At 38.5% G+C, this 26121-nt stretch overlaps 1 protein-coding gene across 4 annotated transcripts in view; it reads left to right on the top strand.

Moving 5' to 3' along the window:
* Positions 1–19688, top strand: part of TOPBP1 (DNA topoisomerase II binding protein 1) — a 69199-nt gene extending 49511 nt beyond the window's left edge. For all 4 annotated transcript variants that reach the window (XM_057544985.1, XM_007180913.3, XM_057544987.1 and 1 more), the window contains 8 exons: positions 607–827; positions 1684–1850; positions 2091–2202; positions 4112–4275; positions 4815–4952; positions 7720–7809; positions 7947–8108; positions 18847–19688. In XM_057544985.1, the coding sequence (XP_057400968.1) occupies positions 607–827; positions 1684–1850; positions 2091–2202; positions 4112–4275; positions 4815–4952; positions 7720–7809; positions 7947–8108; positions 18847–18990 (1198 nt within the window). In that variant the 3' untranslated portion in view covers positions 18991–19688. The remainder of the gene's footprint in view (positions 1–606; positions 828–1683; positions 1851–2090; positions 2203–4111; positions 4276–4814; positions 4953–7719; positions 7810–7946; positions 8109–18846) is intronic.
* Positions 19689–26121: the final 6433 nt, after the last annotated feature.

Below are 26121 nucleotides of genomic sequence, written 5' to 3'. Positions count from 1 at the left end.
AAGATATTGGAATTCTATTTACCTTCCAGTGGAATTGTTACTGTTATACCATAAAACATGTTTCACCCTAGTTCACTGTAAGGCTGTACCTTAGACTCTGGGAGGTTTGGTTACCAGTAGCCAAAAGGACCTGCTTTTAAGGCAGCCTGTAGATAGTACACTTCCTGTGTAATTATAGTTCTTCCTATTTCCAGTGATAAAAATACAACTATTGACTGGTCAGCAAAGTAACCAGGTTTCTAAACATTACCACGTTACCCTAAGCCTATATAATTAAGAGAAATCCCTTTTTAAAAGCAGTAATCATTTAGAATTTTTTTAAATTTCTTGACAGTAAACTCCCCCTTTGAAGTTTTAAATATATGGACATTCAGTCAAAATATGTGTTTCATTTTCTAGGTAAAACAGATACGTTTCTGGAAGAAACATTTTAAAAGTAAAAAATTTCCCGAAGTTCACTTATTCAATAAGTATTTTCAAGTGCTTACTATGTGCTAGATGGTGGACATATAAAGGTGAACCACCAATTTACAAGACTTACAGAATTTATGAGTGTGGATTTTGTTATGGCTATCTGTTACTAAAATTGTGACTTTTATTCCTTAGGCAGTCTCGTCAAATAGTACCTGATGTCAACACAGAGCCCTCCCAAAATGAACAGATCATTTGGGATGACCCTACAGCCAGGGAAGAGAGAGCAAGACTTGCCAGCAATTTGCAGTGGCCTAGTTGTCCCACACAATACTCTGAGCTTCAGGCTGACGTTAAAAAATTGGAGGATTCTCCTTTCCAGGAGCCTTTACATGATTCAGAAATTGCTGAACAGGGTAACGAGAAAGAAATCTATTTAGTTGTTTGTATTAGGTACATGTTGACCTCTTGAGAATAAACAGATAAGCACCTGTGGTTACTGTGGTTCTCTGAATTGTACATGCAAATGAAAAACTCACTAGATGTTTTAAGTGTAAGCCCAAACCTTAGATTTGGGTTTAAACTTTAAGAAGTCAGAAAAATAATTATAAATTGAGGTAATTTATCAGTAAATTGAAAAATATATTTTGATTCTTAAATTTGGAAATTTAGGGTTAGGCATTTTTTTCCCCATACATTTTTCCAGTCCTTTTTGCATTGTGTAGTTAATGCTTGGTTTTTCTTCCAGTCATCTTATTTTCATTTAAGTCTTCTTCTGAATTCCACCCAGCACATACCTACATTTGGAGTTGTATGTGTTTCTTTCTGAATTCCCTATTTTTTTCTTCCTTGGACTTTACCTTGAAAACAAAATACTTCCCATCTCTCATCGTTGGTCATTCCCCCCCCCCCGCTTTCTCTTTCACATGATTATTTCTCTATATTAGATATATGGATTTATCTCTGCTTCTGATTTTCTTCAGGTGTAGAATTGCTCTCATTTTAAAATTTTTGTTTACATTTTACTGGTGAGAGCATGGTACTTAAAGAAAGGGGTAGGGAAACCCACAGATAAGCCATTTGCCCTTTTAAAGCTAACTAATTGCATTTAATTATAAGCTCTAGAAATAGGTTACTTCTTTTGGATGTACTTTTTACATTCCAGAATTTGTGTTTAATTTCATCTTGGCTAAGACAGATGAGAATATTGCCCAGACTTTGTTCTTAGTCGTATTTGGATAATATCACACTGCAGCATTTTATTGCCCTCAGCTGTCTGTGATCCTGAGAACATATGTGTGACTGAAGCCCCAAAACACCCGATCTCTGAAGAACTGGAGACTCCAATAAAAGACAGCCACCTGATCCCTACGCCTCAAGCCCCCAGTATTGCCTTCCCCCTAGCCAACCCACCTGTGGCTCCACACCCTAGAGAAAAGGTTCGTTTATCCTTAGTTTGGTGATAAGGCTTTTGGATATTGCTCTTATGCTGCATTCAGAATTTATTGATATCAATATCAAGGGTTCGTCGAATGTTGAAAACTGCATTTCTTTGCACTCTATTATTATTTCTATATTTGATAACTCAGAAGACTAAGTAAAATGTCACTATAAAAGAACCATAGGCCTGATAACTTTTTTAATGTTAATTTTTTCTAAAATAAACTCTTCCATTCCAGATTATAACGATAGAGGAGACTCACGAAGACTTAAAAAAACAGTACATATTTCAGTTGTCATCTCTGAATCCTCAAGAACGTATTGATTATTGTCATCTGATTGAAAAACTAGGTACAAGTATTTTACTTAGGTCAAAAATGTCCCATATGGTAACTTTATTTGGAAGTCAAATGTAGCTAATTATTGATATCATTTGTAAGCTGTAGAAATTGAGATTAAAAAGATGGGTAACTTGCCTCAGGCCATACACTGAGTCACCAGTAGAACTTTGATTTTATAAAGCTCTAATCTAAATCTAAAGTCACTGGGTCATAGGATTTAAATATTTAAAGATTTAAATTGAAACCAACCATTAAGGTTTAAGAATCTTGTGCTGCTTTGAGCGTTTGTTCATTGTTGAAACCTTGGACAAAATCAATGGAATTATAGACTTAAAATATGATTAAAACTACATTTTTATGAAGTTGAAGGTACAGTGACATCCAGACAGGAGCTCCTCCTCATGTGACATTCTTATTCCACTAGTTGTCAGGCTCTCCATCTGACACCATTCTGAAAGCAGCATACTAGAAAGGTAAACTTTCTAGGAGCTACATTTTAAAGAGTAGAAAGAAAGAGGTGAAATTAATTTTAAATATATATTTTATTTAACCTAGTATATGCAAAATATTATATTCAATGTGTAATTAGTATAAAATATCAGTGAGATAATTTACCTTTTTTTCTTACTAAGTCTTTGAAATCTGGTATATATTTTACACGCACAGCACATCTCAACTTGGACTGGCTGTGCTTCAGGTGCTCAGTAGCCACATGTGGCTAGTGGCTACTGTATTGAACAAAGCAGCCCTATAGAATTAAGAACATTACTGGAAAGAACTTAATATGACAGCTTGACCTAGAGAAAACATTAAGAAATAATGGTTGTTTTTAATAGTGGCCCTGAATCATCAAGAAAAGATTAAATGTCATTAGTGCTATCCTTTTAAGGATGTGGAGAACTATTTATTCTGTTGGTCACAGACTAAATTTGTTATGTAGAGTTAGATATTGATATTAATAATGGAATCTTTACCTATTGTTCTTTTGTCACTGTGATTCTGGGTGAGTCACTCTGTACTTGTGTCCTCATGTGTAAATTGCACATAATAATAGTACATTCATAGAGTTGTGAGGATTAAATGAGTTAAAACTTTCAACGTTCAACAGTCCCTGACATGTATATAGTAAGTGCTCAAAAAGTCTTGTTGCTATTATTATTAGAGTCATCTGTAAAGCATGAGTGGAGCTCCATTGTTTTGTTGAAATCTTAGAAAGTTCTTGATACCACTGCCTAACCTCTAAAGTGTAGTCAAAAGCCATGCTTTACATAAGCTTACATTTACTTATGCCTTCTTCTGTCCTCAAAGTCAGACTTCATAATACATATCTGAAAAAAGGGTTCAGCTCCCACCTTCTTCATCTCTATTTACCTAGTGTTTTCCTCCCAAGCTTCTGTGTTGGTCTACTGACCTTATTTCCACTAAAAGCAGAAGAAAAATTTTTACTTCTGCTTTTAGTCTGTAGATTCCCCCTTTGAACAAGGATTTAGTATTGAGATAGCAAAGAATTTTTGTTAATTATATTAGATCTGATAATGGCATTATAGCTGTATGAGAAAATTTCCATGTATTTTAGAGATGCATACTGAATACATAGGGATAGATTAAAATGATATCTGGTATTTGCTTTAAAATTGTTAAGCAAAAAAAGAGGGTAGTTTGAAGTAAGGATAGTGAAATTTTGATAATTTTAGACCCTAGGTAGCCAGTGTATGGCAGTTCATTTTACTGTTTCATCTACTGTTGGATTTTAAATTTTCATAATAAACATTATTTTATAAAAAAATATATGTAAAGTATGTTAGGGGTTTTGTTTATTGGTGCATTTTGTTTATAAATAATTCCTCTGCATAGTTGAGGTACATTTTCCCTCAGGAAAAGTTAAGAATCAATAAAGGACCTATTTTTTTCTAATCAAGGTGGATTAGTGATTGAGAAGCAGTGCTTTGATCCCAACTGTACACACATTGTTGTGGGACATCCACTTCGAAACGAGAAGTATTTAGCTTCAGTGGCAGCTGGGAAGTGGGTGCTCCATCGCTCCTACCTTGAAGCTTGCAGGACTGCTGGGCGCTTCATGCTGGTGTGTATGCAAATTCATGTGAAGGGTTGTTTTTCTTTAAGAGTAAAGGTCGTAATAACTGATTCCAGCACATAAAATATTAAGCTAATTATTTGAAATATTTTGATTCCTAACTGACCATCGCAGTAATATCTGTCATGTACTTTTTGAAGTTTTCCATCAAGATCATTCAGGGATCTTGCCTGTGTAGACAGGTAATCAAGCTGTTAATACATACCTCCTCTGAGACCATGTCCTTCTGTGAAGTTCATCTTACAGTAGGTGAAGCCCAATAATCTATTACCAATTGCTAAGGTATAGTTATCTGTTTCTTAGAAATGTATGCAATATTCTTCTGATTTCTAATTAAAAGCCAGATGTACTTGACTTTCATATGAAGCCAAATTAATCTACATTTCCTCCATGCTCATAAACTGATGCTTACTTAGTATCCTCTGTATTTAGAGGAATGGAATGTATAGTTTGTAACTCTTATTAGATTGTGGATTCTTTGAGGACATATTCTAGGAACTCAAAAGTTTGTTGGACTAATTCTCTAGGAAGAAGACTATGAATGGGGAAGTAGTTCCATACTTGATGTTTTGACTGGAATCAGTGTACAGCAACGAAAACTAGCACTTGCAGCAATGAGATGGAGGAAGAAAATCCAGCAAAGACAAGAATCAGGCATTATTGAGGTATTAACGTATATAATTATGTACGTAGTATAAATGGCATTCGATGTCATGACTAGTCCAGATTTTTTTTTTCAGAGAATGTGCTTGACAAAATAAGAATAATTCTGTTTGTCTTTTATCCCTTGATTGATATACTTAATTTGGACATTCTAAATTGAGCTTAGTGTTGATTCCTAATTCTTCTAATTGTGATCAACAGTAAGATATATATAATGTTGATAGCTCTCTTAAAAATCATTTATATGTGTAAAATGTGACCCATACTGTATTTCTTCCAAAGAGTCTTTCTAGCATCCAGCTTCAGGGCTTCTCAACTTGGGGTCCACACACTCTCCCAAAGGAGTTTTATAGATCAAATTCAGGAAGGCTATATACACTTTGTTTTTGTTTTGTTTTGTCTTTTATTGGAGTATAGTTACTTTATAATGTTGTGTTAGTTTCTGCTGTACAGCAAAGTGAATCAGCCACGTGTATACATATATCCCCTCTTCCTTGGATTTCCTTCCCATTTAGGTCACCACAGAGCCCTAAGAGTTCCCTGTGCTATACATTCTGTTCTCATTAGTTATCTATTTTATACATAGTAGTGTATATATGTCAATCCCAATCTCCCAATCCATCCCACCCCCTCCCTTCCCCCCTTGGTATCCATACGTTTATTCTCCACATCTGTGTCTCTCTTTCTGCTTTGCAAATAAGTTCATCTATACCATTTTTCTACGTTCCACATATATGCGTTAATATACGGTATTTGTTTTTCTCTTTCTGACTTCACTCTGTGACAGCCTCTTGGTCCATCCACGTCTCTACAAATGACCCAGTTTTGTTCCTTTATATGGCTGAGTAATATTCCATTGTATATATGTACCACATCTTCTTTATCCATTCCTCTGTTGGTGGACATTTAGGTTGCTTCCATGTCCTGGCTATTGTAAATAGTGCTACAATGAACATTGGGATCCAGGAAGGCTATACACTTTGGATGGGGGAAGAAAAACATCCTTATTTTTACTAACCTCTAATTGAAAGTTAACATTTCCTTCATTGTAAGTCTAGGCAACAAATTGCAACACTATTAACAGTACTATGATTTTGCCCCACAGGAATCAGATATTTTTGCTTGCATTATGATTGCAACTTGAAATACTGTTTATGTTTGTCACAACTTTAAAATAGTACATACAGACCTCCCCAACTTGTCATGGTTCGACTTTATGATGGTGCAAAAGTGATACACATTCAGTAAAAACCATAGTTCAAATTTTGAATGTTGGTCTTTTCTCAGGCTAGCATTATGCAGTACAGTATTCTCTGGTGATACTGGGCGGCGGCAGCAGCCACAGCTCCCAGTGAGCCACGTGATCATGGGGGTAAACAACCGATACACTTAAAACCATTCTGTTTTTCACTTTCAGTACAGTATTCAATAAATTACTTGAGCTAGTCAACCACTTTATTATAAAATTGGCTTTGTGTTAGATGATTTTGCCCAACCACAGACTAATGTAAGTGTTATGAGCATATTTAAGGTAGGCTGGGCTGGTAAGCTATGATGTTCGGTAGGTTAGGTGTATTTAAATGCTTTTTTTTTTTTTTTGGCTGTGTTGGATCTTAGTTGTGGCACATGAGATCTTCGTTGAGGCACGCGGGATCTTTCATTGCAGTGCATGGGCTCTTCGTTGGCGTGCGGGCTTCTCTCTAGTTGTGGCACGCAGGCTCCAGGGCGCATGGGCTCTCTAGTTGTGGTGCGTGAGTTCCAGAGCATGTGGGCTCTGTAGTTTGCAGCACGCAGGCTCTCTCGTTGAGGCATGTGAGCTCAGTAGTTGTGGCACACAGGCTTAGTTGCCCCGTGGCATGTGGGATCCCTGGGACCTGACCAGGGATCGAACCTGCATCCCCTTCATTGGAAGACAGATTCTTTACCACTGGACCACCAGGGAAGTCCCTAAATGCATTTTTGACTAAACCGTATTTTCAACCCTATAATGGGTTTAATATAGAAGCACATCTATTATTATGTCACAAATTTTGAAATATTTTGATACTTTTCAATAAAATGGTTTCTTTTGTAATACTTTGTATTTTATTTTGGACATTTAAAAAACATTCATATGGTATGGAAATTACATCTCAATAAAGCTGTTATTTTTTTAAAAGTTATTTAGAGAACAGATCCATAGGTTTTACTAGACTTCCAAATGGGTCCGTGGCTCACAAAAAGGTTAAGAACCCGAGTTATATCATCTTTTGTGTTATATTCTGAGTTCTCTGCTGTCTCCAAGTCCCTGTTAGCCTTGATTCCCTTTCTTTTAAAGTAATTCCACTGGCTTCTGTTAATTGTTAATTCTGTACTTAAATATTTTATGTTTCAAATTTGTAAACATTTTCAAGAGAAATATTAACTGGAGGCTACATCTAATCTAAGAAGCTGTGCTTTAGGCTCTACCTTTGATTAGTTGTAAGAAAAAAATAGTAGAAAAGACTAAACAAATGTCAAGTTGCTTTGTTTTAATGTTACCTAATCATTAAATCATTTTCCTTCATTCTTCAAGTATTTATTGATGGCCTACTGTGTGCCAGACACCGTGGCTGTGTGTTTCAGAGTATTCTGACCAAGATAGTTATCAGTGTGTTCATCAGAAGTAAAGGTTATAAGATTACTCATTGGCATAAAACTAAGTCTGCAGAGAAAATAATGTATTTTTTGTATTATTTTGTCATTTATTTTTCCAAATAATTTCAACACTGATTATTTTTTTATTTGTAGGGGGCATTTAGTGGATGGAAGGTTATTTTACATGTCGATCAGTCCCGAGAAGCAGGATTCAAACGTCTTCTTCAGTCAGGAGGAGCAAAGGTTTGTATTGACAAGGTTGCTGTGATCAATTCTTGATTTTCTGTGCTTTGTGAGATGGTAATCCTTTATGTGTGGATTATACAGTTGAACTACTTTGAAACACTGATAGATTGTGATGCTTTTTGTTTTTTCCTTAGGTGCTACCTGGTCATTCTGTATCTTTATTTAAAGAAGCTACACATCTCTTTTCTGACTTTAATAAACTAAAACCAGATGACTTGGGAGTTAATATAGCAGAAGCTGCTGCCCAGAATGTGTACTGCTTGAAAACGGAATACATTGCTGATTTTCTTATGCAGGTTTGTAAGATCCTGTCCTTGACCTCCTTGCCACCAGAAATGTGCTTACATGCATAGAGACATAACTACACAGCAAAACCCTTGGCTTGTTATTCATAGAATGTTAATCTCTTGTTAGTCTCCCCCATTCAACCCCTTTCAGTTTCAGTCTATTTTTTAAAATAATGAAAACCTATGTAAACATTTAGCCTAGAAGTTAAATATGAAACGGGTATAAAAATCTGGGTACCTCTAAAAGCGCCCTCTAAAATGTTGGAATATAAAGAAAGCAGAAATTGATTCCAGGAGTCCAAGGAGAAACATTTATCCAAGGGTCCTTTTTAAATTTTCTTGACCTTTTGTTTTGATACGCTGTAAATACCTGTGTTAGACAGTAAGGGAAATGAAGCACTTACTACATGGAGGGCTCACTATACTCCTGTTCAGAATTGGCCTATGTTGGGTGATTTGAATGGGCAAAGAAAAATCTTCTTGACACCAGAGTGCCTAAAATGCCATCAGGAATCAGCAAGGTATGACACATGATTGTAAATGTCTTACAACAAAGGATTTCAAACAGATTAGTGTAGAAATAGGGGGAAACCAAAACTAACCTGCTTTGTGGTTGTTGCTGCTTGTGTTTGGAAGTTGGTCAGCTTTTAATAGGAGTGCCTGAAACATGCATACAAAGCCTCTGTCATAAAGCAGTGGGGTGTATTGATTAGGACTTAGTAAACCAGTACTAGCTCTCCTTGAAAATCTAAATAACTTTTTAAAAATCTCTATTTGTTGAGACATGAGGTTTTAAAATATTACCCACTGGGAAAAGGGCAGGGATTGGGGGAATGTAGAGAACCTCCCATACCTCATCCCTCCAGAAATTCCTGGTTGTTTCAGGGATACAGCTGCCATCTAAGATGGGACCCAACATAGATTAATTGCTTAAACTTGTGCTGTGTTAAGTGTTTGTACATGTGCTATAATTTTGGGGTATTTTTTCTTTTTACATAAAAAAGAGTGTATAGAAAATATGTCCTGGTTAAAGAATAGCAAAATGTCATTCAGGTGCCCAGGATAAGAAATAGAAGATTGCTAGTCCCATAGGAGCTCACTGTTGCTCCTTCCCGGTTGTTCATATCCCTGCCTTTCTCAGGGTTGTAATGTGTGTCAAATACTAGATGTCTGGAGAAACACCTTGGGGGAGTGAGCTGCTCTGTATTTCTGCATCTGAGCTCATTATTGCCTATCTCTAGCTCTCAGGAGGAGGTCAAAACAGAACACTTCTATAGCGTGAAGCAGCAGGCTAAGGAGGGGAGAGCAGCAGCGTCATGTCAAGTTCATGGCCAAGATAAGCCAAGCACAGATAGGACTCTGAGATAGGCTCACCACAGTGTTCTGACTTCAGCTTAGAAACTAGGTGTGGTGGCTGCAGGGATCTTGGTGATGACAGCCTTCAGCATGTCTTCAGTCACATTGCTGCAGTCTGGTTGTCACCCTCTGTCTACTTCTGTACACTGCCATCATCCCAGGAGCTCCATTCACCACCATTTGTCACTTTTCTGTTGAATCTCCTGTTTCTGAATCGCATGTCATCCTGATCTGCTGTCTCATTGTGATGGAGGTCTCTTCTCGTAACTTCTTGAGAGGGAACACATGGAAGGTAAATTGAGACTTTCTATGTGTGGAAATTCTTTTCTCTATGCTCATTCCTATTAGACTGATAGTTTGGCTGGACATCAAATTCTAGGTTGGAAACTGCTTTCTCAGACTTTTGATTGTTTGTCTCCTTGCTTCTAGTATTGCCGTTGAGCAGCCTAAAGCCATCTGATTCTTAATCCTTTATATGTAACTGTAATCTAGTTAGGAAGTTCTTTTTGCCCCAGTTCTATGAAATTTCAAAATGATACACTCTCAGGATCTGTTTATATTATGCTGGGCACTTGGGCCCTTTCTGGTCTGGTAACTTCTATCTTTGAGTTCTGGGAAATCTTGAATGATTTCAATGATGAGGGGTTTTTTTTCCACTTTCTCTTCTCTCCTTCTGTACTTCTGCTATTTGTATATTAGATTTTATTATTTTTCACTTATTTTTATCTTTTTGAGAGATTCTTGCAGTTCAATATTCTATCAACTTCATTTTGCTATCATGTTTTAGACGTGTTTTCATTTTTTGAATTTACATTTTATTGTTTTAATGTTTTCTTGTTTCATCGATTAATACCTTCTGTGAGCTCTCAGAGGATTTATTGATGTATTTTTTTAAGTTTTCTTATCTCTGCATAGTTTCTACTTCCACCAAGGTGTATTTTTCCCTTTTTCTGGGTTTTTATCTTCCATGTTAGAAGAATTTATCAGATATCTAGTAATTCTTGGTTTTCTGTCCATGATTAAGAGTAGGGGGTAGGGACTTCCCTGGGGGCGCAGTGGTCAAGAACCCGCCTGACAGTGCAGGGGACACAGGTTCGAGCCCTGGTCCGGGAAGATCCCACATGCTGCAGAACAACTAAGCCCGTGTGCCACAACTACTGAAGCCTGTGCACCTAGAGCCTGTGCTCCACAACAAGAGAAGCCACTGCAATGAGAAGCCCGCACACCGCAACGAAGAGTAGCCCCCACTTGCCGCAACTAGAGAAAGCCTGCACACAGCAATGAAGACCCAACACAGCCAAACATAAAAATAAATAATTTTTTTAAAAATCACTTTAAAAAAAAAATAGGGGGTAAAAAACTGATTAGAAGTACTGAGCACAGTTGGGTCTTGTCCATTTTGAGCTGGGTGAGATGGTGTGGGTGAACTAGTTATTGGACACCTCTCTTAGATTCATAACTTTATGTGCTTCTTGAATTGTTTCATTTTTATCCAAAGAGGAGTCTTCTGATCTGCCTAAATAATGAGTCTGGCCACCTTTTTTTTTTTTTTTTTTAATTGAGATACAATTGGCATATAACATTAGTTTCAGGTGTACAAAATAATGAATGATTCAGTATATGTATATTTTATGAAATGATCTACACAGTAAGTCTAGTTAACATCCATCACAACACATAATTACAATTTTCTTTAATCTTGTGATGAGAACTTCCAAAATGGAGTCTCAACAACTTTCAAGTATACCATACAGTAATATTAACTATAACCATTATGCTGTGTATTATATTCCCACAGCTTATTTATTTTATAACAAATTTGTACCTCTTGACCACCTTTATCCATTTTGCCCACCCCTCACCCCCCTGCCTCTGTCAAGCAACCACCAGTCTGTTCTCTGTATCTGTTGAGTATTGAGGGGTTTGTGTTTTTTAGATTCCACTTATAAGAGATCATACAGTATTCGTATTTCTCTGTCTGACTTTTTTTGCTTAGCATAATGCCCTCAAGGTCTATCCATGTTGGCACAATTGGCAGGATTTCCTCTTTAATGGCTGAAAAATATTCCATTTTGTGTGTGTGTGTGTATACATACCAGTTTTTCTTATCCATTCATTCATTGCTGGACACTCATGCCTTGGCTATTAGATATCTTCGAGTTAGTGTTTTTGTTTCCTTTGGATAAGTACCCAGAAGTGGAATTGTTGGACCATATAGTGTTTCTGTATTTAATTTTTTGTGGAACCTCCATACTGTTTTCCAGAGTGGCTGCACCATTTACATTCCCACCAATGGCACACAAAGGTTCCATTTTCTCTGCATCCTTGCCAACATGTGTTATCTCTTGTCTTTTTTATGTTAGTTATCCTAACGGATGTGAGGTGGTATCTCATTGTGGTTTTGATTTGCATTTCTCTGTTGATTAGTGGTGTTGAGCACCATTTCATGTACCTGTTGGCCTTCTGTATGTCTTCTTGGGAAAAATGTCTATTCAGATCCTCTGCCCATTTTTTTTTTTTTAAATTTTTTTTTTTTATAGCTACTTTATTTATTTATTTATTTTTTTTTTTGGCTGTGTTGGGTCTTCGGTTCGTGCGAGGGCTTTCTCTAGTTGTGGCAAGTGGGGGCCACTCTTCATCGCGGTGCGGGGACCGCTCTTCATCACGGTGCGCGGGCCTTTCACTATCGCGGCCCCTCCCGTTGCGGGGCACAGGCTCCAGACGCGCAGGCTCAGTAGTTGTGGCTCACGGGCCCAGCTGCTCCGTGGCATGTGGGATCTTCCCAGACCAGGGCTCGAACCCGTGTCCCCTGCATTAGCAGGCAGATTCTCAACCACTGCGCCACCAGGGAAGCCCACTGCCCATTTTTTAATCAGATTTTTTTTTTGCTGTTGAGTTGTATGAGTTCTCTATATATTTTGGATATTAACCCCTTATGAGATATATAATTTGCAAATATTTTCTCCCATTTGATAAGTTTCCTTTTCATTTCGTTGATGGTTTCCTTCACTGTGCAGAAGTTTTTTGGTTTGATATAGTTTCACTTGTTAATTTTTGCTTTTGTTACCTCTGCTTTTGGTGTCAAATCCAAAAAACTATCACCAAAACCAGTGTCAAGGAGCTTGCTGCCTATGTTTTTTTCTAGGAGTTTTATGGTTTCAGGTCTTATGTTCAAGTCTTTAATCCATTTTGGGTTTATTTTTGTGTATGATGTAAGATAGTGGTCGAGTTTCATTCTCTTGCATGTGGGGGTTCCGTTTTCCCAACACTATTTATCAAAAAGACCGTCTTTTCCCTATTGTATATTCTTGGCACCTTTGTCGTAAATTAATTGATCATGTATGCATATGTTTACTTCTGGGCTCTCTAGTCTGTTCCATTGATCTATTTTTGTGCCAATACCATATTATTTTGATTACTGTAGCTTTGTAATATAGTTTGAAATCAGGGCGCATGTTGCTTCCATCTTTGTTGTTCTTTCTCAACATTGCTTTGGCTATTTGAGATATTTTGTGGTTCCATACAAATTTTAGGTTTGTTTGTTCTGTTTCTCTGAAAAATGCCGTTGGAATTTTGATAGGGATTGCATTGAATCTGTAGATTGCTTTGGGTAGTAAGGATATTTTAACAATATTCTTCCAGTCCATGAGCACAGATTATCTTTTCATTTATTTGTATCTTTTTCAATTTCTTTCATCAGTGTCTTACAGTTTTCAGTTTACAGATGCTTTACCTCCTTGGTTAAATTTTTTCCCAGGTATTTAATTTCTCTTTTTTTAATTTTTAAATTATTTGTGTCTTTATATTTAAAACGGCTTTTTTGTAAACAGGATATAGTTGGGCCTTGCTTTTTATTCTCTGGAATGTTTAGTCCATGATGTAATTACTGATACTGTATTTTTTTTTTTTGCCATTTGTTTTTGGTTTGTCCCTTCAGTTCTTTGTTCCTCAGTTCTTCTCTTCTTGCTTTTTTTGATATTTAGTATTTTTTAGAATTCCATTTCATCCATTGTCTTTTTTAAAAAATATTTATTATTTATTTGGCTGTGTTGTGGCATGGGGGATCTTCGTTGCCGTGTGCAGGATCTTTGTTGCGGCTTGCAAGATCTTTAGTTGCTGCACGTGGGATCTAGTTCCCTGACCAGGGATCAAACCCAGGCCCCCTGCATTGGGAGTGTGGAGTCTTAACCACTGGACCACCAGGGAAGTCCCCTCCATTGTCTCTTTTTTTTTTTTTTTAATGTATTTATTTTATTTATTTTTGGCTGTGTCGGGTCTTCGTTGCTGCTCGTGGGCTTTCTCTAGTTGTGGAGAGCAGGAGCTACTCTTCGTTGCAGTGCGTGGGCTTCTCATTGCTGTGGCTTCTCTTGCTGCAGAGCATGGGCTCTAGGTGCACAGCCTTCAGTAGTTGCAGCACACAGGCTCAGTAGTTGTGGCTCACAGGCTCTAGAGGACAGGCTCAGTAGTTGTGGCGCATGGGCTTAGTTGCTCCACTACATGTGGGATCTTCCCTGCCCAGGGCTCGAACCCATGTCCCCTGCATTGGCAGGCAGATTCTCAACCACTGTGCCACCAGGGAAGACCCTCCATTGTCTTTTTAAAGCAAAAACTTCTCTGCTTTTTTTTGGAGGGGCGGGGGTGTTTTGCTCTACAGATTACAATATACTTCCTTAATTTTTCATAATCTTCCTAGAGTTAATATTGTGCCACTTTGCATAAAATGCAGAAATCTTGAACCATATAGATTCCTTTGCTTCCCCTGTTCTTCAAACCAAGGGCCAGTAAACTATAGCCCACAGGCCAAATCCAGCCCACTGCCTGTTCTATTAATAAAGTTTTATTGAAACCCAGCCACGTTCATACTTCTGCATATTCTCTTTGGCTGCTTTTGCACTACAACTGCAGAGTTGAGTAGTCACAACAGAAATCTGCAACTACTAAAATATTTAATGTCTGGCCCATCTATCTGTTTTAGCCCCACAGTACAGTGTTATACTTTAAGTAAGTTTTGCTTTAAACAATCCAATGTATTTTAAGGAAATCAAAAGGGAAAAAAGTCTTTTATATTTACCCTAATATATACCATTTTGAGTGTTTTTTTTTCTGAAGATCTAAGTTTCCATCTGATATCATTTTCCTTCAGCGTGAAGAACTTTCTTTAGTTTGTAGTACAAATATGATGGGGACCAATGCTAGTTTTCTTTTCTTTTCTTTTTTTTGAAAATGTCTATTTTACCTTTATTCTTGAAGATTTTTGGTAGGATATAGAATTTGGGGTTGAGTTTTTTTTCTTCTGGTACTTTAATAAAGACTTCATTCTCTCCTGGCCTCCATTGTTTCTTTTTCTTTTTACTTGTTTTAAAAATATTTATTTTTTAAAATAAATAATATTATTTTGGCTGCGTTGGGTCTTAGTTGCGGCACTTGGGATCTTCGTTGAGGCATGCAGGATCTTTGTGGCATGGACTCTTCATTGTGGCGCACAGGCTTCTCTCTTGTTGTGGTGTGAGTTTTTTTCTCTCTCTAGTTGTGGCACATGGGCTCCAGAGCGCCTGGGCTCTGTAGTTTTGTGGAATGCGGGCTCTCTCGTTGAGGTGCACGGGCTTAGTTGCCCCAGGGCATGTGGGATCTTAGTTCCCTGACCAGGGATCGAACCTGCATCCCCTGAATTAGAAGGTGGACTCTTTACCACTGGACGCTGAGGAAGTCCTAAGGCCTCCATTGTTTCTGATAAGAAGTTAATGGTAATTTGAATTGTTCCCCTTTATGCAATGTGTCATTTTTCTCCTGGCTGTTCTCAGGATTTTCTCTTCATCTTTGATTTTCAACCATTTATATTTCCAGGTGTGGTTTCTTTGTATGAATCCTGATTGGTATCCGCAAAGCTTCTTTAAACTTATGTGTCTCACCAAGTTTGGGAAATTTGGGGCATTATTTCTTCATTCTGCTATTTTTTCTGCTTCATTCTTTTCTGTCTTGGAATTCAGTTACTCATGTTACTCTTTTGATATTGTCCCACAGGCCCTTAAGCCTGTATTCACTTATTTGCAATTATTTTTCTCTGTGTTCTTCTGATTGCCCAATTCCTATGTCTCTATCTCCAACTTCACTGATTTTTTTCTGTTATTTTCATCTGCTCTTAATCCTATCCAGTGAGACTTTAAGTCTTATATTTTTGGACTTCCCTGGTGGCTCTGTGGTTAAGAATCTGCGTGCGAATGCAGGGGACGCAGGTTCAATTCCTGGTCTGGGAAGATCCCACATGCCGCGGAGCATCTGAGCCTGTGCTCTAGAGCCCGCACGCCACAACTGCTGAGCCTGTGCGCCACAACTACTGAAGCCCGTGTGCCCTAGAGCCTGCACGCTGCAACTACTGAGCCCACACACCACAACTACTGAAGCCCGTGTGCTCTAGTGCCCGCATGCCGCAACTACTGAGCCCACATGCTACAACCACTGAAGCCTGCATGTCTGGAGCCCGTGCTCCACAACAAGAAAGCCACTGCAATGAGAAGCCCGTGCACCGAAATGAAGAGTAGCTCCCACTTGCCACAACTAGAGAAAGCCCACGCACAGCAGTGAAGACCCAACACAGCCAAAAATAAATTTTTTTAAAAAGTATTATTTGTTTATATCTAAAAATCTCTTTGGTTCTTTTCTGTGGTTTCTGTTTTTGTGCTGAGATTTCCTCTGTTCACTCACTTCAAGCATATTTTCCTTTATATCATTAAGAACAGTTATGATAGCTATGTTGGAATTGTCTACTATTTCCAACATCTGGGTCATGAACAAGATGTTCTGTTACTTTTTTTTTAATTAAACTTTTTATTTGGAAATAATTGTAGATTTACATGCAGTAGTAAGAAATAACACAGAGAGATTCCATGTACACTTTCTCCAGGTTCCACTAGTGGGTAGCATCTTGCAAAAACTATAGTACAGTATTACAACCAGGATATTGGCTTGATACAATCCAAGCTTATTCAGATTTCCCCAGTTTTACTTCTATTCATGTATATGTGTGTATTTAGATTTCTGCAGTTTTATCATGTGTAAGTTCATGTATCTGTCACCACAGTCAAGATACAGAACAGTTCTATCACTACAAGAATCCCTCATTTTTTAAATCTTAAATAAATGGAATTAATAGTAGTGTGTAAACTTTGGCAGTTGGCTTTTTTCAGTCAGTAAAATTCCTTTGAGATTCATCCAGATTGTTGCATTTTTATGCAACAATGAATACTTTTATTACCTTTTATTGCTGAGTAGTACAGATGTACCACAGTTAATCATTAACCTATTGGAGGACATCTGGGTTGTTTCTGTTTATGTACAGCTTCATATGTGAATATAAGATTTCATTGCACTGGGATAAATGCTCGAGTGTGTTTACAAAGTGGGCATATTTTACATTCTCACCATCAATGTATGAGTGATCCAGTTTCTTTGTATCCTCATCTGCATTTAGTTGTCATTTTTTATTTAGCCATTTCATTTGGTGTATGATCTCTCTTGTGGTTTTAACTTGCATTTTCCTAATGGCTAATCAAAGTGAACATCTTTTTGTGTGCTTATTTGCCATGTTCATATCCTCTTCCTTGAAATGTCTCTTCATGTCTTTTGTCCACTTTAATTGAATTGTTTTTTTTACGCTTGAGAGTTGTTTGTAATAGATACTAGTCTTTTGTTGGATATGTATTTGCACATATTTTCTCCCAGTCTGTGGCTTATGTATTCATCCATTTACCTTTATCCTTTTTTTTTTTTTTTTTTTTTTTGGCTTAGCCACACAGCTAGCAGGATCTTAGTTCCCCAACCAGGGATTGAACCCATGCCCCTAGTAGTGGAAGCACTGAGTCCTAACCACTGGACCACCAGGGATCCCCTACCTTTATCCTCTTAACAGGAATTTTTGCAAAACAAGTTTTAAAAAAGGTTTTATAGTTTTTACGTTTTATGTCTATGATAATACGTAGAGGTGTAAGGTTTAGGTCAAAATTGTTAGGAGTTTGGTTGAGGGGTTTTCTGCCTCAGAATGTCCAGTTGCTCCAGCACCATTTGTTAAAAGAACTATACTCCATTTAGTTGCATTTGCACCTTGGTTAGTATTCAGATGTGCATTTTGTGTGGGTCTATTTCTGCATTCTCTGTTCTGTTGCATCAATCTATGTGTCTTTCCCTCTGCAAGACTCTTAATTACTGTATACATAATAAGTCCTAATATTAGGTAGTGATTCCTTCCTCTTTATTCCTCTTTTTCAAAATTGTTGTTGCTATTCTAGGGCCTGTACTTTTTTTTTTTTTTTTTTTTGCCTGTATCTTTATATGTAAATTTTAAATTAAGCCTGTTTGTCTATAAAAATACCTTGCTATGATTTTGATAGGAGTTACATTAAACCTACAGATCAGTTTGAGTGTTTGACATCTTTACTATGTTAAGTCTTTTAGTCACTGAGGACAGCTTATCTCTAATTATTTAGGTTGTCTGATTTCTTTCATGGGCATTTTGTAATTTTCAGTATATATATATTTTCTTCTTAAGTTGATACCTAAGTATTTCCATTTTGGGGGGTGATTGTTTTTTCTTGAGAGTAGTTCATGTTCTGCTTCTTCACGTGTATAGTAATTTTGGATGTATCCTAGAAATTACAAATCAGTTGTAGAGACTAGATCCTGTCATGTTCTTCTGAAGAGGAACATTTTATTTGTTTAGCAGGCAGTTTACTTGGCTGACCTTCCACAGTGAGTGGCAGCTCAAATCTTAGTTGGGTTCTTTGAGCCTTACCTTGAGTCTCTGCACATACATGATTTAGGGGTCAAGCAAGGATTTGGTCAGCATTTATAACACAGAGTTTGGAGCTCCTCCCAAACTTTCTGGAATTTCCCACCTCATTTTCTAGTGCTGTGGTTGCCATTCTGTCCTCTGGTTCTTCAAAGTTTTCTGTTAGAGTTTTAGCCAGTGAACATGACACAGACAGGGGCTTCTCCTCAGACTAAAAGCCATAAAAAATGAAAAGGGGAATTCATCCCATTCCACTCAAAGATTTTCAAAAATTTACACTAAACATAACATCTCACAGTTAAATGATAGCTATTAACTGTATTTTACCATATTTTCCATATTCTGTATTTAATCCATATTTTACAGATGAAACCATTAAGATCTGAGCTAGCCCCACTCTGCCTGAGCTATAAACTCATTTTTCTGATAAAAGGTGAAATTTTGTTACACAGGATCTGTTCACTGAAGGTGACAAGTGCTAAATAGCTACCTTAAAAGACAAATGTTTAAGTTTTTTGGTCATAAAGCAGAGTAAAGGAATCTATTACCTAATTAAGTTTGAAATCTGAAAAAAATGAATAATGTTGGGTTTTTTACCCCCTTTTATAGGAATCCCCTCCTCAAGTAGAAAATTACTGTCTACCAGAAGCTGTTTCATTTCTTCAGAATAATAAGGAACCTGGACCTGGATTCTCACAAAAGAGGAAAGCTCCTACAGAGAAAAATAATATCAAACGACCTAGAGTACAGTAATTGTATTTACTCAGTTACCAGACATTAAATGTGTTTTAAATTAATAGCTTGAATGTAACTGTGATGGATTTGTATCGTAATTTAAAGACAAGAACTTGAAGAATTCATCTTCAGTGTAACAATGACCCTGCTTGAGGTTAGTTTTTAACACCTGAAATTTTAATCATTGAAATATTAACTGTTCCTGAATGGAAAGTTACCTAAAATAACAAAGTTCAACTCCTCAGCTAGCTTGTCATTAAACCATATTGACATGTGTAAAGGGCTTTTCGTTTATTTATTTTCTTGTAAATATCTGAGTCTGTAGCTTAGTGAAATTTTTAGCAAGGTGACAGATTTTGCCTTAAAATGTCTTTTAATTCATAACAACGAGGAAGTTATCAATTGGGATTTATTCATGTTTTCCATGATTTTTAGCTTCTCACCATTTTACCTCTTTTTAACAGGAGCCTGAGCACAAGGTTTAATGAGGAACTGAGGCTTTAAACTTAAATGTGTGTGTATATATGTATATGCATGTTTATACAAATCTCCATGATGTTTGCCAAGTTTGGGCGCCAAAACTTGGAAAATAAGGACAATAAAGAATAAAAGTAGTGACTCAAAGTAGTTGTTCAAATAAGTTTTTAAAAAGAAAAACATTCTGGTATCCATTCTCTTGTTGAAGCAATAAAAGATTTGTAAAACACCCTTGAAAAGTGAATCTAGTCATGTTTCTGATGTTGTTTATATAGAATATTGTTCTAGTGGGTTGAAAAAAAGAGAACTACAAAATTGCAGTAGCCTCTATTAATCTAAATCTAAACACCAGGTACTACATGTATACCACAATTCTCTAATGATAAAGCTACCTCATTTTGTTTGACTGTAATTTTGATGTAAACTGTTCAATTCCTAATAATTGTTTTAAAGCCAAATTCAAATGGTGATGGATTAAAGTCCTCAACCTGGACATCAAACCCCTGAAGTTTTCATCAGGTTTTCCTCTAAATCGAGTAGGGGTTATCCCTGCCCTTCACAATACGAATTCCTACACCGCCAAACAGGTAGCACTGTTATATAAACAGTACTCCTGTCCCTCCCCCAAGCAAAAAAACACATGGACCTGGTTTTATTAGAGCCATTTTGTGTTAGCTGGGTCCTTTCATTGGCAGTTTGCAGTAAGTTTCTCCCTGAATTTCACTACCTAAAAATTCTTTGAAATAGTTACTCTACAAATCTTCTTGATGAGTGCACTGTTGACAAAACAAATGTTATTCTCCTATTTCTCTATCCCAGAAAAAATTAACTAATGTACCATTTTCTTTTCTGCCAAGATTATGAACTATTTTTTCAGTTCAGGCCTTCAACACACAGTTTACAATTTTAAGGCTCCACATCGGTCTACACCATTCATAAATCATTTCAACTCAGGCTTTGACTCTTACACTGTAAATGTCCTAATGCCAGCAAGTTCTTCTTAACATGCAAATAATTCCAAGCATAGGTAGGTATCTCATTTAAAATGGAAAAAAAACCAAAAATCTTTCCTTGATTATTCTTATTTTCTCCTTAGAATTACTACAGTATTTTAATCTGTGCCACTTAAATTAGCATCTTATATTCCTCCATGAATTTTTCTTGTTCATTAGTCTGATCTTGTCACCATTAATTCAACAAATAAGACACCTTAGCTGTAAGGTAGTGTGTGGGCTTCAGGAGCAAACCACTTAGAGCATGTGCTCTCTCAGAGAGCTTACAGAGGCAGCGCCCTCAGTGCAGACACAGCAGTCAGTTATACTCAGTATTTATATTACGGGCTGAATTGTGTCTTCCTCGACCCCCCAAAAAATTTTGTGAATTGAAGCTTAACCCCATACAAAACTGTACTTGGAACTTGGGCCATTAAGGGGGTAATTAAGGCTAAATGAGGTCCTGTGAGTGGGGCCCTACTTTGGTAAGACTGGTGGCCTTATGAGGAGAGACCAGGAGTTCATGGGCAGAGAGGAAAGACCAGACCATGTGGGGACACAGAGGCAGCTGTCTGCAAGTTAGGAGGAGATGCCTTACCAGAAGCCACCCATGGCAGCACCTCAGCCTTAGACTTCTAGCCTCCAGAATTGTGAGAAGTTTGTTGTTCAAGCCACCCACTCTGGTATTCTCTTTTGGCAGCCCCAGCAGACTAATACAATATTACTGTGCAGAGGTTCACAAGCTGCACCATAATGCTCAGGAATGGCATAAGCACACTTTCATAGGGTAGAGCTCAGAGTTTTAGAGTTCATATCCGTGACTTCCCACCCAAAAAAGACACAAACCACTACTCTAGTCCAAACCTGTTAAAAGACAGGAGGGAAAGGGGAGGACAGAACAGCTAGAACATGAAGGAGGGGCACAGCTGTTGGGATGCAATGAAAACAAGCTGGAACTGGCTGAAACCAAGGAGGCTTCAAGAATAGTCTGGTCATTGACCTTTAGCTCATTATACCTATATTGTAATACAGTGGTCCCCAACCTTTTTGCCACCAGGGACCAGTTTCTAGGAAGACAATTTTTCCACGGATGGGGGGTGGTGGGGTGGGGGGATGGTTCAGGTGGTAATGCGAACAATGGGGAGCGGCAGATGAAGATTTGCTGGCTCATCCGCTGCTCACCTCCTGCTGTGTGGCCCGGGTGTTGGGGACCCCTGTTGTAATACTAAAAATCACTCCCCCTTACGTGGACCAGAAAAGTGAGCAATGGCTGAATACCTGGGAAATACCCACGCTTCACTGAAATAGCAAGAATATTCCTCCCACTCATTAGCCTATGAAATTAGCCCATAAAACCCAAAAACCCCATGCCCTGGGGCCACTATCACTTTCTGAAGACATCTGCGTTCTGCCTATGGAGTGTGTATCCCTCCAAATAAACTCACTTTCACTTTTCTTCCAGGGCCCGAGAGTGGGCTCTTGTCTCACACTCAGACATGAATTGTCCGAGGAGGCACACGTGTTGACAAAGCAAGACACTTTATTGGGAAGGGGCGCCTGGGCAGAGAGCAGCAGGGTAAGGGAAACCAGGAGAACTGCTCTGCCACGTGGCTTGCAGTGTTGGGTTTTATGGCAATGGGGTTAGTTTCCAGGTTGTCTCTGGCCAATCATTCTAACTCAGGTTCTTTCCTGGTTGTGCGTGCATAGCTTAGCCAAGATGAGTTCCAGTGAGAAGGATTCTGGGAGGTTGGTAGTACTTATGGACTGGCATCTCCTTTTGACCTTTCCTGAATTCTTCCAGTTGGTGGTAGCTTGTTAGTTCCATGTTCCTCACCAGGACCTCCTGCTGTAAGATAACTAACTCATGCAAGTGGTTACTATGGTGCCTGGCCAGGGTGGGTGGTTTCAGTCATTGGTTCACCTAACAGATACACTGCATCCACAGCTGCATACAGAACAATTTCCTCTAAAAGAAACCACAAAACTAGCTAAGTGGCTCCTACCCATCGGGCAAATGAGAAAACCACATCAAAGCAGGTAGGAGGAAGCTGAGACACAATCTCACCATAAACCCCACCCCCAGCACAGCAACCCACAATCAAGGGAACTGGCAGCCCTGAGCTTCTCCCTGAGGAGCAAAGGCTTTGAACCCCGCATCTGACACCCCAAATTTTAAGACCTGTACCTGAGAGATAAGCCTCCAAACCATATACCTTTTTGTTGTTGTTGTTGTTGTTGTTGTTGTTGTTGTTGTTATTTTTAAAGTATTTGTTTATTTATGCCTGTGCTGGGTCCCCGCCTCTGCGCAAGGGCTCCCTCTAGTTGCGGCAAGCGGGGGCCACCCCCCACCAGGGCGCGCAGGCCTCTCACCATCGCGGCCTCTCCTGCTGCGGAGCACAGGCTCCAGACGCGCAGGCTCAGCAGTTGTGGCTCACGGGCCCAGCCGCTCCGCGGCACGTGGGATCCTCCCAGACCAGGGCTCGAACCCGTGTCCCCTGCATTAGCAGGCAGACTCCCAACGACTGCGCCACCAGGGAAGCCCAAACCAAACCATATACCTTTGACAGCCAATGGAGCTTGTGTCCACAAGACCCACAAGGCTACAGCAATCTGAGAACACAGTGCAGAGGCAGACTGAAAATGGCCAGTCTTTCTGTAAAAGAGGCCCAGCTGGTTATTGTAAAGGTTTGGCGTTTATATTATAAATGGAATATAACTTTTAAAAATTGTGGATCACTGTTTTACCCCTGAAACTTATATAATATCGTACATCAACTACACCTCAATAAAACAAACAAACAAAAGCTTTGGCCTGAGGACCAGACATTTAACACACAAAGAAGGGACCACTGAAACAATCTCCAAAAGACAGAGGCCGCCACGCCTGCCTTCTGGGCAGTCTCTTTCTGCCTTGCTCCAGGTCGCCAGTACCTCCAAGAAAGGAGCTTGTGCACTTGCCTGGTGCCCTGATTTTTGCAGCTGCCACCACAGGACACCACTTGATCACCTGGCTGTGGCAGCCACTGGGGCTCAGGCCAGCAGGTCCCCCGGGACTGTAACAAATGGATAGAGTTCTTAAACAGCGACCACTTCCAAGGCAGAGCAGGGAGGCAAAAGACTGAAACATCAATTCTTTCTGTGAAAGAGGCCTAGTACTTACCTTCATTGCTACAGCCTGAGGGGCAGGCTTCTATTTAAACTCACATCAAGAGGCCTCCTGAAATACTTTCTAAAGTCTATAGAGGCTGGTGGGAGCCACCTTCAACCTCTCCCTGTGCCTCACTCCAGGTCACCTGTATCTCCTGGAAAGGAGCGCGTGCACATGCCTGGCACCCAGGTTTTTGTGGCTGCTGCTCAGGGGACACCACTTCATCACCTTGTTCTGGTGGCCAGCAGGGCTTATGTTCACAGGTCCCAAACTGTAACAAATGGAAAAACTGTTTTTAACCAGCTACCAACCTCAGGGCCCATCACAAGGACAGCAGACTAAAACACACCCAGCCTTTCTGTGAAAGAGGTAGATTAGCATGTCTTCATAGCTTTGGCCTGAGGGGCAGGCTTCTAATTATACACACACACAAGGGCTGGCTACAGTCTTCTCTAGAGACCTCAGAAGGTGGACGCCATCTTCCTGCTCCCCCTCTGCCCTGCCCCAGGTCACTGGTATCTCTGAGAAAGTTGCTTGTGTACATGTCTGGTGTCCCAACTTTTGTGGCTACCACCCAGAGGACACATCCCTTGATAGCCCAGCTCTGGTGGTCAGGGGGACTTGTGTTCACAGGTTCAATGGGATGGTAGCAAACAGTTCGTAACTGGTTATCACCCCAGGGCTCAGTGCAGAGGAGCAAACAGAAATGCTCTTTTCCCAGTCTTCCCCTGAAAAAGGCATATTTGCATACTTTAAAAGCTGCTTCCTAAGGGTCTGGCTTCCAATCAGACTGAACCTTAGATGCTGACTGAGATCCTTTAGGACACTGACAGGTCTTGGCACACCCTCAACTACTGGGAGCCACTAAGAATAAATTAGGTTGCTTGGACAATCACAAAGGTTTGAAGGACAACCAAGAGCTAGAGCAGGGTTGAATGATCAGTTTCATCTCCAACACAAACCCACTCCTTCAAGACTAGGAGAGGTGGTTGTTTTATCTAATGTACAGAAACAAATATAGAGAGGCAAGAAAAATGAAGAAACAAGGGAATATGTTCCAAGCAAAAGAATAAGCTAAAACCTCAGAAAAGGACTATAATGAAACAGAGATAAGTGATTTAGCTGATAGAGTTCAAAATAACAATCATAAAGATGCTCCCCAAGCTCATGAGAACAATGAATGAACAAAGTGAGAATTTCAACAAAGAGATGATAGAAAATGTAAATATTAAACTGCAGTCTTAGAGCTGAAGAATACAATAACTAAACTTTAAAAAAATACAATAGAGGGGTTCAACATCAGACTAGATGAAGTGGAAGAAAAGATCAATGCATGTGAAGACAGGACAGTGGAACTCATTGAATCAAGCAGCAAAAAGGGAAAAAAGAAAAACATGAAAAAGAGTAAAGATAGCTTAAGGAACTTATGGAACGACATCAAGCGGACCAACATTCACATTATAGGAGTCCCAGAAGGAGGAGAGAGAGAGAGAGAGAGGGGGGCAGAAAATATTTATGAAGAAATAATGGATGAAAACTTTCCTAAAGTGGAGAAGGAAAAAGATATACAGATCGAGGAACCCCACAGAGTTCCAAATAAGATGAACCCAAAGAGACACATTACAATTAGGGTGTCAAAAGTTAAAGACAACAAAAGAATCTTAAAAGCAGGAAGAGATAAAACAACTTGTTATGTACAAAGGAACCCCCATGAAGATTATTAGCAGATTTTTCAACAGAAATTTTGCAGGCCAGAAGGGAGTGGCATGATATATTTAAAGTGCTGAAAGAAAAAAATACTGTGCTGGCAAACTTGTCCTTCAGAATTGAAGGAGAGATAGAGGGTTTTCCAGACAAGGAAAAGCTAGAGAAGTTCATCAATACTAGACCAGACTTACAAGAAATGTTAAAGGAACTTCTTTAAGCTGAAAGAGGGGTGGGGGCACTAATTAGTAATGAGAAACATGGAAGTATAAATCTCACTGTTAGAGATAAATATACAGTAAAATTCAGAATAATCTAATGTTGTAAAATTGGTGAGTTAATCACTTATAAATGTACTAGGAAGGTTAAGACAAGAGTAGTAAAAATAACTACAATTTGTTAATAGTAATAATAATATTATTAATAATATTAATAATAATAACAATAAAAATAATAATTTGTTAATGGATACACAAGATTAAAAGATGTAAATTGTGACATCAATATAAAAGGTGGTGTGGGGAGTAAAAATGCAGAGCTTTAGAATGAGATCAAACTCAAGTTGTTATCAACTTAAAATAAACTGTTATAAATAAAAATATAAGTTGTTTTATGTAAGCTCATGGTAACCACAAAGCACAACCCACAGTAGATACATAAAAGACAAAGAGAAAGGAATCAAAGCATACCACTACAGAAAACCATCAAATCAAAAAGTAAGAGAGCAAGAGATGAACAAGGGAACAGAGGAACTACAAAACAGCCAGAAAACAATTAACAAAATGACAAAAACTATGTACCTATCAATAATTATTATAAATGTAAATG

The sequence above is a fragment of the Balaenoptera acutorostrata genome, chromosome 4 (genome assembly GCF_949987535.1).
Source record: "Balaenoptera acutorostrata chromosome 4, mBalAcu1.1, whole genome shotgun sequence".
Lineage (NCBI taxonomy): Eukaryota > Metazoa > Chordata > Mammalia > Artiodactyla > Balaenopteridae > Balaenoptera > Balaenoptera acutorostrata.
Note: the sequence above shows the minus strand (reverse complement) of the source record. Positions and strands in the feature narration are given on the sequence as shown.